The sequence below is a fragment of the Balaenoptera ricei genome, chromosome X, assembly GCF_028023285.1.
Source record: "Balaenoptera ricei isolate mBalRic1 chromosome X, mBalRic1.hap2, whole genome shotgun sequence".
Lineage (NCBI taxonomy): Eukaryota > Metazoa > Chordata > Mammalia > Artiodactyla > Balaenopteridae > Balaenoptera > Balaenoptera ricei.
The window spans coordinates 76,770,413-76,784,130 of NC_082660.1; the positions used below are offsets into that span (position 1 = coordinate 76,770,413).

General features: G+C 37.4%; 1 protein-coding gene across 1 annotated transcript in view; it reads left to right on the plus strand.

The window, feature by feature from the left end:
• Positions 1 to 5,100: 5,100 nt before the first annotated feature.
• The window catches only part of DACH2 (dachshund family transcription factor 2), a 619,342-nt gene continuing 610,724 nt past the window's right edge, over positions 5,101 to 13,718 (plus strand). The window contains exon 1 of the mRNA XM_059910621.1: positions 5,101 to 5,762. Coding sequence (XP_059766604.1) covers positions 5,248 to 5,762 — 515 coding nt within the window. The 5' untranslated portion in view covers positions 5,101 to 5,247. The remainder of the gene's footprint in view (positions 5,763 to 13,718) is intronic.

The window sequence follows — 13,718 nt, forward strand, 5'->3', positions numbered from 1 at the left end:
ATCCAAGTGGAAATGCCCAATTTGCCAGGAGAGTTTTAAGAAAGCTGGAAATAAGATTTGGTGTAATCTGTAAAGTGGTGGTTGTTGAAGCTGTAGAAAGTTGATGAAATCACCACAAGTAAGACTATAGACATTAAGGAATTTTAGCATTTCAGGGTCAAGAGCAAGGACATGAAAAGGAAAAGGAGAGTAAGAAAGAGGAGAAACAGATTATTGGAAAGCCATGAAAGCCAAGGGCTAGGTGTTCAAGACTGATGCCGGTAGTGTAAAAAGCTGAAGAATCTCAAAGGATGAGAATTTAGAAAACGACTTTGAATTTGGCATTAGGAGATCAGATATTACCTCTGTGAAAATAGTTTCGGCCAAGTGGTGAGCAGAAATCAAATTGCAAAAGGTTAAGGCATGAAAGTTTGCTAAGGAAGAAGATAAACAATTATAGATTTTCAAAAAGTGCGTGAAAGGTTGGTAACTCCAGGGCAAGTGGGTCTCAAAGTTTTGCAGGCATTGGAATCACCAGGGCTTGTTACAATGCGGGTTGCTGGGCCTCACTCCCAGAGTTTCACATTCAGTCGGTCTTGGGTCAAGCCTAACAATTTGCATTTCTCTCAAGTACTCAGGTAATGCCAGAGTGGTCCACAGACCACACTCTGAGAACCACCGGTTAGGGTTGAGGAAAGTTTTTGTCTGTCTGTCTAAAGGATTCCTAGCCTTGAACATTTTTAATAATAGTAAAAGGGAAAAAAAAAAGATCAAGTAGAGAGGAAGAGATTGGAGATGCCAAAGAGAGTGACGGAGATAAATTTGGTAGACAGTGACTTGGAGCTAAGAGGAGTCATGAACATCAGTGAAGAGAGTAGAGAAGACTTTTTATTTTCTGAGGGATGAGGGAAGAAGTAGAAGATAAGAGGGAATATGGACAAAGCTTTTTAGGGGAAAAGGGAGGTGGAGGGAGCTCCTTTTGAATAACTTTGTGGTAAAATCATAGAGAAGTAGGAGGCAATAGCTGATGAGAGGGAGGGGGAGGGTGACTTGCAGAGTAGGGTTGGAGTTGCTGCTGCAGGGAATTTAACAGGGAGTCAACAAAATGAATAAAAGGATACTAAGTAGCAGTGGGCATCCAGCTGAAGTTAGAATGGCTTGAATTTGAACAGTCAAAAGCCTAAGATTTAAAGGGGAACAATACACATGGAGACAGAGATGGACTTTAAAGTTGACACATCTCCTTCTCCCGTAGAACAGTGCAGTTAGGGGTATGATATGTTGAAAGTTGGCAAGTGTTTATACTTTCTGAGGTGCTTTGAGAGTTTCTTTTTATACTTCAGTTGGCAAATGTTCATTTTTTCTTTAAGCATCTGATTTTTAACTGTTACTCCTTCAGTTCTGGCCAGTTGTTTTCTCTCTCCAGTGGACCCCCTTCTCCATCTTTGCCTCCCTTGGAACTCATCTTTAATTTAATGTTGAACTGAATGAGAAAAAAGAATTTATATTATAGAAGGTCATTTTATAGCCAGTTTCCTAGGAAACCATATATTCCATTGAGTGGGGTATACCTGTAGGCTTTAGCCTGTTAAACTCTTGATTATATGAATGCTTTCATTTCACATTTATTGCCTTGCCCAATCAACTTCCTTTTATTGTTTGTCTGAAAATGAATCTTAGAGGGCTCTTGAGAGGTTCTGATTAGAGGCCATATTAGAGGCTGCAACCTCAGTCATCTGAGGGTTTCAAATAATACCATTCATTACCTTGGGTTTTGCTTGAATGCACATTCTAAAAACCACCCCCTTCAAATGGTTCTGGACATTTTGTAATCCTGCATAAGATTGCCAATATATTTATTTATTTTTAATGAAAATGGTACCTGCTTTCACTGACAATGTGGAACAAAGTAGAATGTTTTGCCTAAAGTCACAAATGAGCACCCTCCCCCTCCAAACTGAGCGTGAATTAGGAGTAAATGTAAATTGCTAACTAAATCACAGAAGATTATAGCATTTCACTGTATGAGAGGCTACACTTCACTTAGGCCCCAAATCATTCCACTGGAATAGTGGCATCTAGAACTTCTTGTTCTGATGAGATATGATATCTGTTTGCATTAATTTTGTTCTTATTTGCTAGAGTGCCTGGAATGCACACACCTTGAGTATTTACGTAGTTTTAGTTTAGTGCCTCTCTCCATAAAGAGTCATCTCCCAAGGGTACTCAGTTTACTGCCGCCTTTATGATTTTATATTGCTTCATGCAGTTCCAACTTACAGGGTGTTGATGTGCAAGGCTTCCTTGGGCCTTGTAGGAACCCAGACTTATTTAGAAATCTGTTTGGTTTATGAAAGACATTAAAGTCAGAAAGGGATAAAAACAAACTCTCCATGTGGAATTTGTCTCAATCTCAAAGCCTAGATAATAATAAGAGAAGAAATAGCATAATAGAAATAAAGTAATCAAAATATCAAGAAAACCCAAGGAGAAAACACCTGGTCTATTAGATCTAAATGACTAAATCTTTAAATTACAAGTATCCCTTATGAAAATTACCAAGTTTACTTTCTAGAAGGCTGCAAATGGGAGGGAATTCAAATAATGAAGCCAATGGTCTTTTGTGTATTTCAAGCTTCCAAGGGACTTTAACCCTTCAATGATCAATTTTAGTCTCTAGTATTTCTACTAGAAATTGAACCTTAATCTCTGGTAATAATTAAAATATTACTACATATCTGATAGATCACATTAAATATATGACATATCTAGTTTGAGCCTTTTCAAAAGTTGTTTTCAATAACAAAAAGTAACTTTTTGTTATTGAAAACAACTTCTGTTTTTCAATATTACAAACAGTGATTGCAGCCTGAATGTTCTACCTTTCCTTTTTATATATCAGAATTTCTTAAATTTGAAACATTGAAACAACTGTGCAACATCCCATTCCTGAAAACTCCAAACCACTCTGCGTGCGAATAAAAAGGATTTGATAATGTGAGTGTAGCGATACACAGGGAGCACAGCTTGGCCTTAGGATTTTTAACGCAGTTAGAGAAATTTCTGAAAACAAAAAACACCCAAAACCCTTCCCTTTTAAAGTCAAACTTATTCATCTCGAAATTTCAATCACACACAGTTATCAAAGTTGAGTTATTTCAGCACACAGCTTAATAGACATTTCTGTCAAAACACTTGTTGAACACAATTTGGGATTTATCTTTAAAGAAACCTGGTAAATACCAACATTTCTATTAGTGCTTTCCTATTCTTTTCTGAAAATCTCTACTTTTCAGAATAATCTGATAATCTTCCTGATAATCTTTCTCAATTGTCCCTTTTTGTTCCTTCTTATTTTCTTTCCACAACAGTAGCAAACTAGCAAGAACAATTCAATGCCTTTTGTGGCTGCACCCATTACAGTCTATTATGTTAGAGTTGCTTTTCACCATTATTCCAAAAGCAACTATCATCATAACTTCTTAGCATTTTGACTCCATACAATTAAAAATTGAAACTTTAAAGTGACTCAAAGGATAGTTCTTACTACTTGGTTGATGAAATGATAAAAGGAGAAAAGATGTTGAAGAGAGAGGCTGAAAAATCCAATTTAGGACATTTATGTCTTACTAAGGGAGGGAAAAAAAAAGCCCACTTATTCCTACTCTTTGATACTGCTAAGTACAAGGAGATCTGAGTAAAATTCAGTAAGTTCCTAAAATTATTTACATTCTGTAAGAGTATTGGAGACGTTGTCTTAGCTGTATCATTGATAACGTTTTGTAAGGAAGCAAAAGCATGGATTACACTTTCTGAATAACAGCCTCTAGAGGAGAGGAGCACAGGAAAGGAAATACCTTGATTTCAAAGAATTGAAAGGTCGACAAGGAGTCTTCACACAACTTTGCTAGTGATCTAACCACCATGTGATGTGTGGAAAAGATCATGCCTTTTCCCTGGAACATACCTTGCCTAGACATTTTGCTTATTATGGGCTCTTACAGTGCGTTTGAGGGCACTTGACAAGTGGGGAAGGAGGAATCTTGAGCTACACTTCAGGACGTGGAGCTCTAATCACTGAACCATCCAAGCCCACAGACGAGGGAAGAAAATGCAATATTAAAGAGCACAAACCCTGGCTCTTCTCTTATATTCTGTAATGACTGTCTTGAGACATAAAGGAACTTTTCTTATCAATTTTAGCCGAGGATGGGACAGGGCAATCCTGAAACTAAGGGATGGCGACACAGAAAGCCGAGTCTGTTCCAGGATAGTGGCGGAAGTTCCGTAAAAAGAGGCGTCCGTCCGCCACCCAAAAACCAAGTCTGCCTGTTTCCAAAGTGTTCACAGGCTCGCTGTGCCTGCTGATTGTCAGTGCATAGGAGCGGGTTAGCAACCCGCGACTGTGATTTGAGTGCGATATTGGACGCTGGTTCCTCTGTGCACTGGATGTGGGAGAACTTACACCAAGCGCGCTAGATGGGCTGGAGAAAGGCTGACTGTTTACTTCTGAACTTACTGGACTCATCTTCTTGGAAGCTGGGCGAAGCCATTTCTTAGCTCCCGCAGAGTTTGGGAGCAATGTGCAAATGGAATTGGAGCTGCCACCTCTCTTTCCTCGACTGAACCCGGGTGCGGGGTGGCAACAGATTGGGGCGAGGCACAGTCTGGAATCCCCCTTTGTGTTCCCACCTCGACACTCTTGGGGCGCGGAGGGGAGGAGTTCGTATCCTAGGCCACTTTGAGAGCTCTGCGTAATAATTGGACGTTCTCTCGTCAGACTGCTAGGCATGAAGCAGAGGCACCACACCGCCCCCTTCTCGGGCTCCATCCCCATTCACCCGCTGGCCCTGAACTGCCTCAGGTAGTCGGGAGGCAGGCCAGGAGTCTCCACCTCCTCGTGGGCGGCAGCCATTCGGCGCGCTCGGGAGCCGAGGGGTTGGGACCCATTGGCTGGGGGGCGCTGCCAGTCTCGGGAGGGGGTGTGGTGGGGGTGGGGTTTCGGGCCGCCACTGGTCTGGGCCGCTTATGGTTTGCTGGGTGGTGGGTGAGCGTGAGCCTAGCTACTGTAGAATTGCAAACAGTTCGGAGCAAGCGAAAGCGCGCCAGAGAGAGAGCGAGAGAGTGAGGGAGAGAGTAGGAGGAGTATCTTTACATCTTTACATCTTTACATCTTTACGTCTCCAATACTCTTACAGAAGAGTACCTCTTCTAGGTAAGAGACAGGGTAAGAAAGCGAAGGCCTGAAGACCAACGATCTGAGACTGAATGACCATGGCCGTCTCCGCACCTCCGGTGATCTCTGCAACTTCCAGCGGCACGGGCGTCGCGGGGGGCTTATTTAGGGCCGAACCCCTGTACTCGACCCCTGGAGAGCCTCCTCGTCTCACCCCCAATATGATCAACAGTTTCATGGCTAATAACCACAGCGGCAGCGCGGGGGGTGGCGGGGTCGGTAGTGCCAGCGTAGGCAGCGGCAACACCAACACCAACGAGTGCAGGATGGTCGACATGCATGGGGTGAAGGTAGCTTCGTTCCTGATGGACGGCCAGGAACTGATCTGCCTGCCGCAAGTCTTTGATCTCTTTCTCAAGCACCTGGTGGGAGGGTTGCATACGGTGTACACCAAGCTGAAGAGACTGGACATATCTCCGGTGGTGTGTACTGTCGAGCAGGTCCGGATCCTCCGCGGGCTGGGGGCCATCCAGCCCGGGGTCAACCGCTGCAAACTCATCACCAGGAAAGACTTTGAAACTTTGTTCACCGATTGCACCAATGCCAGGTGAGATACTCGTTTCTTGGCTCGCTCTTCCCCCTTTGCCCTCTTTTGCATGTCTCATTCTCATCCAACTTTGTAAGAGTGAGTCTTAACTAGCTTGCTCTACTCTTCACGGTGTAAGACGGTGGGGAAAGAGGACTGGAAGGACTCATTAACTGCCTGTCCCTTCTAGTCTGAGCTCAGTGGCAGGGCTTGGGTCTAAGAAAATCCCGCACAAACTTCAGTTTGCGGTCCTGTACTGAAAGTTTCCAGCCTTTCTCCCATACCTTGCATGGCTTTCTGGCTGCTTGTGGTTATTTGTTAATTTCTCTATTTGGTTTTCTTTCCTGCTCTTTTGTGGCCGTACGGGTCGGATAGGTTTTTCTCCTGAACACGGACACCAAGGGCTTTCTGGAGGAGTGGGCTGGCTGAGCTGTAAACTGGGCTCCTAAGCTGGCAATCCAGAACACAGCATTTGGGGGATGCAGAGGGTCGGAAGTCTAGAATCCATCCCAGAGGGTGATTCGTTCCCCATCCTGTGTGTTTGTTGTGAGAGTGCGTTGGTGTGTGGTGGCGGTGATGGTGATGGTGTGTGTGTGTCTGGGTGTGTGTGTGTGAGAGAGAGAGACAGAGAGAGAGAGAGAGAGAGAGAGAGAGAGAGCGTGAGGACAAGTGCTCACGCCTGCTGCGCAAAGCTTCCCCGTACACGATACAGGAAAGTCGATGGAGCCTATTTTTTTTTTTTTTTTTTTAAAGAACGATGACAGATGTCAGTTTCCTGGGATCGTCCCTTTGGGTCATCTGCAGAGGGCAATGTGGGGCATGAACGCTGGGGCTGGGACCGGGTTGGGGATCGGAGTAAAAGTTGGCAGGTTTTCCAGAGAGGATGCTTTCAGCTCTTCCCCCCAGGCAAACAGTTGGAAGATCCCATTCCCCCAAAGAGAGGATTCCATAAATGATGATGGCCAGCTTCTCTGGTTGTAAGTGTACCTCCTTCATATCACAGCTTAGAAGTACATTATAGAACAAATAGCCATTTGCATATGTCCATAAGCAACTTTTATTCAATGTTTCTGAGTTTTTTAAAAAAAGAAAAGTAAACTATATTCAAAGATTATTTGATTTTTTTAAAGACCTGTAAATTAGTCTTCTTAGTATTTATTCCATCTGCAGTCTGTTAATATCTGTTAGGAAAGTACACATTTGGCAGATGTGATTAGCATACAAACCAAACCACCATCACCAGGCTAAAGGGGGCAAAGGGTTTTGTTGTAAAATAGCACTGCTGTTGATCATTTTGCAGAAAACTTCTGCAGAGGTAGACTTTCTTACAGTGCAACTTTAGATCATAAGATCTCTGGGTTTATGAACCAAAACTAACTCAGTTGTCACATCTGTTGTAAAATCCAAATTACTATGTATAGTTGAAGTATACTGGCAACTTGTAGACAAACTGTTGTTGCTGACTGCTACAATCAGATAATGGTACAGAACTTACAAGGGAACCTTTTGTTTTTCTTTTTTTCCCTTTGAGCAGTGTTCTCCTGTGTTCTAGCAATTAAACAGAAACCTGTTCATATGAGAACTCCTACCTGATTCATATCTGGGGCTTAAAAACCTGGTTTATTAGATCACATTTTCTTAAGGAAGATGGATGGCCTTAAAACACAAAGGATAACTGCTCCCTCAATAAAATAAGCAAATATAGGTTTTAAGAGTAGAAAGGAAATTTTATTTTGACCACAAAGCACCCTACGAATACACAAACTCAGAGGGTTACCAGGGACTTCAGATGAGGGCCATCTAGTTTATTTGTTGTCATTTGAAAAGATTTAAACAATCGCAGACCTGAAAACCTATCTTCTCTCCTCCTCCTCCTCCTTATCTTCTTTTTCTCCTCCTTCTCCTCCTTTCTCCCTTCCCTCTTCTCTCTCTTACAAATGCCCACTCTTAAAGAGGAACAATGATTACACATAGGAAATTCTACCTTCTTTAATAATTAATTTACACACCCTTGAGCAAAATCTATGACTTTCATTAAAAAAAAAAGATTAGTATTTTAATGTGATTTTGATGCTTTCCTCTGTAAATAGAAACTTTAATTTTTATTAGAGCTACTTACTGAAGGAAAAAATGATAAATTTCTCTGTATCCAGAGGCAAGTGTTCTTATACTATTTTTGGACCCTGTTATATGATGTGTTTTTAGGTTATTATTTTTATTCAGTTAAGTTTTATTTAATCCTTATCACAGCATTTACAATGCCAACTTTTTTTGGAGTTTAGATTGCTTTTGTGTATGTGCACGTATAAAGGTGATAGAGAAATATTAAAAATGTAAGAAGAAATATATTTGAGATATGATGCATGTGCTTCCTATGGCATTTTTTTCTTTATGAGTATTTTATTTATTACATGAATTTTCTATAATTGTGTTACAAGTGTTGCAATATATAATTGTAAAAATTTATGAAATATATTCTATGAATTCAATCTATAAATAAAGATGAGGAAAACTACTAGAAACATCTATATTGCAGTTTCTAGGTAGTAAACAAACCCTCATAATTTCTGGAAAAAAACCTAATTAACATTACCAAATTTTGTTGCAAAATGCCCTCATCATCACGTAGTTAAAAAACTACAAAATATGATAATGCTTGTAATGAATGCCTTATGACTTGAGGTAACATTATTTACAGATACGTGTAGTTTAAATCATTCCCAACATCTGAATGATTTTATAAAATTGTGAAATTAGTATTTAAGTAAACATTATTTCTATGACTTTTCTATTCAGTGAAAAGAAAGGAGGGATGTAAATAGGAATGAGGCCCAAGAGAGACAAAATAAGGTAGATGAGACACAGAGCCAGTAAGAGAAAAGAGATGTAGGATGTGAGCAGAATGATGCCATGAGAGGGAGTGAAAGATGGATCAGAAGAGCTTATAGAGATGCCCAAAGAAGATGAGCGATGTACCAGTGGAGACTTGGCTAAAGAGGATTGTCTTTCAGGACTCATGACTTCCTAGCACTTTAAGCTAAAAGGGGGAAAAGTGCAAGGAAAAAGTCCGAGTGGAAACTCCTACATACTATTCTTATTTGAGAAAAGAGATTCATCTTCATCTCCTGATGGATAAATTTCCATAGTGTATGGTAGAATGGAAGGCCTATTTGTAATGGTGTCATTGGCAATTTTCTTTTCCTACATAACAAACATTTCTCCCCCTCTCTGTCAGATAACTGGGGAAGAGTATAAGTCCTGATTTAGGGTATTTTAATTTGGAATGCTTCCTACACTATTCCAGAACACACAAAATAGACCATTTTCAAATTGGTCATTTTCAAAGACCTTAAGGTGTTGCCACGAAGTGGCACTTTGATTTAGCTCAGGGCACGTTTTTATTAATGCACACTGAAGAAAAATGAATGAGTAAAATAGATATATGATTGTTTCTTTGACAGTACTGAAAGCCACAAAAAGAACTCAGTCAGTGCCTTACATTAACTACTTTTATTAGCTAATTATCAAAGTATTCAAAGTTGTCTTCCCAGAAAAGAAGTTGGAAAATAATACCTGCCTCAGCTACTAGAGAATAGAAAGACTAAAACTCTTGACTATTCATTGTTCTATTAAATAAGTCAAGCTTTACATCACTGCAATTGCAGAGGGCTATATAAGTATTTTTCCTTGATGCCCTTTAGCTTTAGAAATTAATTGTAAAGAAAATTATTTTGAGGGTTATTAAGAAATGATAAAAAGACCCAAACCAAATAGGAAAAATTGTTACCTTGTTTCAGATCTTTGTTTTTGCAGATAAAGCACCGTGATTATTTTTTCTACTTCTTGTCCAAGAGAATTTGGAGTTTTAATATCAGAGAGTGCAGGCAGGTCAGAAAGCAAATGTCTAAAAATCTCACTCTTATGCAATGGATTTTCCTTACTAAATTCTTCAAAGTTTAATGTGGCAGTAAAATATTAAATTAAAAATTGGTATTCAGTAAATGTGAAAAATCAGCCAATACATTTTAGTGTTATCTCTCTTTATCTACCTATCTATATAAAAGTTACATTGTCAGATTTCATGATCAGCATTTAATTTCATTTGAGGACCAACTGATTAAATGTTATTCAGTCATTTACATATAGTTAAATGGATGCTTAAAGAAGCAAGAATGTATGATTAAGAAAACATTTTAATGCATTTAGAGACATGATTCAACATATATTCAAATTATTAAAGTTCATTTTTTTAAGTAAAAATTTAAATGGTCCAGTTGTGGTTTATTGTTATTTTGACTGTGTGAACAGAACATAAATGGGCTTCCATGTTAAAATAACTTTATGTGACTTATACTGACTTTTACAACAATTTAAAACTACTGCTTTCAAGTACTAGAAATATGATTATTTTAAGCATTCAATGAGTTTGGCTTTGTATTCACACTTGATGAATATAGTTCATAATCCATAAAGAATAACAATTTACTTTGAAAATTGATGTTTTCATTCATAGTAAAGTTAAGCAAAATCAAATTTTTGAAGAACTTGTATCACTTTCCTGGGCTAATATTTTGTATGACTTACATTTTCGGAAACGATAAAAGGTTCTAGAAATTAATCTGGGCAGTAAATGCAGACATTTTAATTCGTGGGATAACGAGGGGATAGTCATGTCTGTTAAAAGTAGTCACATAGTCTTTTATTAGAGAATGATGTCAAGATTATAATTAAAGCAATCTAGTCATGTGCCAGTGCACAGAACTTCCACGTGTACATTCATTTTAAATGCACACTTCTGTATAACCAACAATATTTGTATTTAATCTAATACTTTAGCTAGATTTCATATTTGTCCCAAACACTCATTATTAGGTGAGGGATATTATATTAAAGAAATGATGCATGGTATGATGGAGAATATCTTTGGATATTTATATATGATATTAACCTCAGTGTATAGTACATGAATGCCAATAAATAATTAGGAAGTGATGGTCTTCAAACATTAATGTTTTAGATGGTTTCATACAGGAAATCCCAAATAACTGTATAAAATATCAAGTCTGAATTGTTTGCTGCTTTCTTAAGTAACCTTATTTTGTCTTAATGAAATCTCTAGATGTTTTAAAAGTGCTTCCAGCTGGCAAATGTAATTGTGAGAAATCCTAATCATAATATATTATATTTCAGTTGGCAATCTATATCTCCAGTGGCACTTTATCTGGTGCATTTCAAGAAACAAATGATTTAGATATATCCACTCTATACATCTCAAATATACATTAAAACTGCCCTAATTGACTAAAACTGAAAAGATCATGTTTTCAGAGAAAGGACATTAAACCTTTCCCCAAAAGGAAAACAATTAGGTATTAATGATATTCTTGTTGCATATTCAAAAGGTCTTTGGTAGCATTTTTTCCCCCCTTTTCTTCTCTTTCACCATCTCAACCTGCAAAACTCTTCACTGTCACTTCAGATCACACAATTCTAAAAAGATAAAACAACATTTAAACACATTTGCTTTGGAAGGGAAATCGAGCATTTGCACCCAATAAGCCTGATTGTGGAACTGCATGTAAATTGTGTTTTGATTTATCTCTTTTACACTTTTTTCCATTTGAATTGATCTTGCATTAATTTCACCAAGCGGCTCTGTGAGGCTGCAGATGTTGCCCTGTGTTTAATAAATCAATGAGACAGATCTGAATGAATCACTTCAGATGGATTCTCTGCTCGGTTTGATGTCTAGATGTTATTCTTAGCTTGTTATCATGACAGATGCATTAATGTTCCCATACACTGCCAGCAATGTCAAAGAGATTGAAGCTTTTAAAGTGGCTGCATCCTTTTTTCCATTTTCTGCTAGAACAACTAAATTTATTTTATTTTATTTAGGAATCAGAGAAAAATAACAAACCAGTCATAAGTTTCTTCATGGGAAAGATTCTTAATTTTCATGCTATGTTAACTCTTCCAAAATGGTGGAAATCAGTATCTTAAAAGCTAAATATAGTGTAGCTGCTTAATAGTGCCTCCACATTAATATGTAATCATGGTAGGAAAAATGAGAATAAGTAATATATGATTGGGACACATTGAAAGTGTCACTATAAATAGAATAATGCTGTATCCAAATTGATTACAGAAGGGTGTTAGTTTTTAAATCCTTACTAATAAGCTTCTTGTTGGCTTAATGCAGCTGCAATATACTCTTACCAAGGGATTTAGAACTCCTTCAGGATTTAATATTTCTTTTTAGTAAGAAGGAGACAGCCTGTGCATTGTGTATTTATCATTTCCTCACTTTGCAGTGCTGAAAATCTTAGAAAAGTTTATTTCATTTTAGTATGCCTCAGCTATTTATATTTTGGGTAACTATTTGTAAATTACAAATCATTCAATAACAGTAAGTGCTACTTTTATAATTTAATTTCTTAGACTATAGAAAAACATATGCACTCCAAAAGGAACTTCTATAACTCTAGTGAAATTTATTACCTACCTGCATTAAATATCATCACTATCATACTTTGTTTCATTTCATCCGTGGCATCATTGGCTTGGTTTTTGGAGAGAAACAATTCTGTTAATTGTTGTGAAGTATTTTGAGTTTAATGTTGTCAGTGTTATAACTTTTCAGTTAATCTCTGATGTTTGAAAATACAGATTTTAAAAAAGATATTCAGTTTTTCTCTTGTTTAACTTTCTGGAGAATATATATTTTTAAAAATCAGCTTTCAGAGGTAGTTCCTCTTTGCAGGCCTTTACAGTATTCTTTCATCATAATTTTACTGTTAGCTTTATTAGAATAGGAAAACAGGAAACATTGTTAACTGATACCGTTGAGGTCTCAAATTCTTCAGGACATTTTTATCTCCAGTGTTAGGCTAATCTTGGAAGCTTAAGATTCATGCTATGATCTACAGTATAGTTTAAAAAGAAGTTTATAATGAAGTTCAGTAAGTTATGGACGAGAGTTAACTTTTTTTTTTCAAATTTTGCTTAAAGCATGGGAATGTCTTCATGGTGAGATCTTGCCACATCCTTCTTTAAAGATAAATTTATATATTAGAATTGGTGAAATTATTCTACTGAGAATGTGATTATAAGATATAATATACATTGTTTTGTGCAAAATTGGATATAATATAGCTAAAGAGCAAACTGATATATTTATCGCTACCTGTAATGATATCCCTAAAATAAAACTGAATTTTTTACATAAAACAAAACCTTGGATTTGTAATTATAATTTCTGAGGAGTTATCTTTAACTTCAGTAATATTCACTGTAAAACTTTAGTAAGCCTGATATTGTACACATATTAGGCACCTAATTCACATTTGTTAAACGAATACAATCATGGACACATACACACATTTATTCCTCTCATCAGCATTCTTTGCACAAATTGCTGTGCTTTAAAAAAGCTAAGAAGTAGTTATGTAAAGTATACAATTATAAAAAGACACTAATCCTAAAATTTTAATTCCATTATAAAACCATTTGTAATCATGCCATAAAATTTTCACAAATATACATATAAAGCTATCAAAATCTATTATATGAAATTAGAATGTTTAAGTGAAATGTATCTTTAAAGAAAGTGTGACTTCTTGATTTTTTTTTTTTAGTGAAAACCCATAGGAGATGTTCTAATATTATTAATAGGCAAAAATTAACAAATAAAACAAGCCTACTACCATAAAATGATTCTCAACTATTTAGATTTATACTACTTGATGTCAGCACTAAACCAGGCAGTTGACTTGATCTTTTTTCAAACAGTGAATGCACGTTTATGAAAAATGAGTTAGTGAGAAGAGGGTTCTCCTCCCTTCTATCTACAGTTTCTGAATAGAAAGAGAAATACTTAAGTATGATGATTTACTTTTTTCTTGGATAATCTCAAGACACATCCAATTGCAATACAAATTTGCATGAAGTGTTCCCCCCCCCCCATTTAAAGGAATA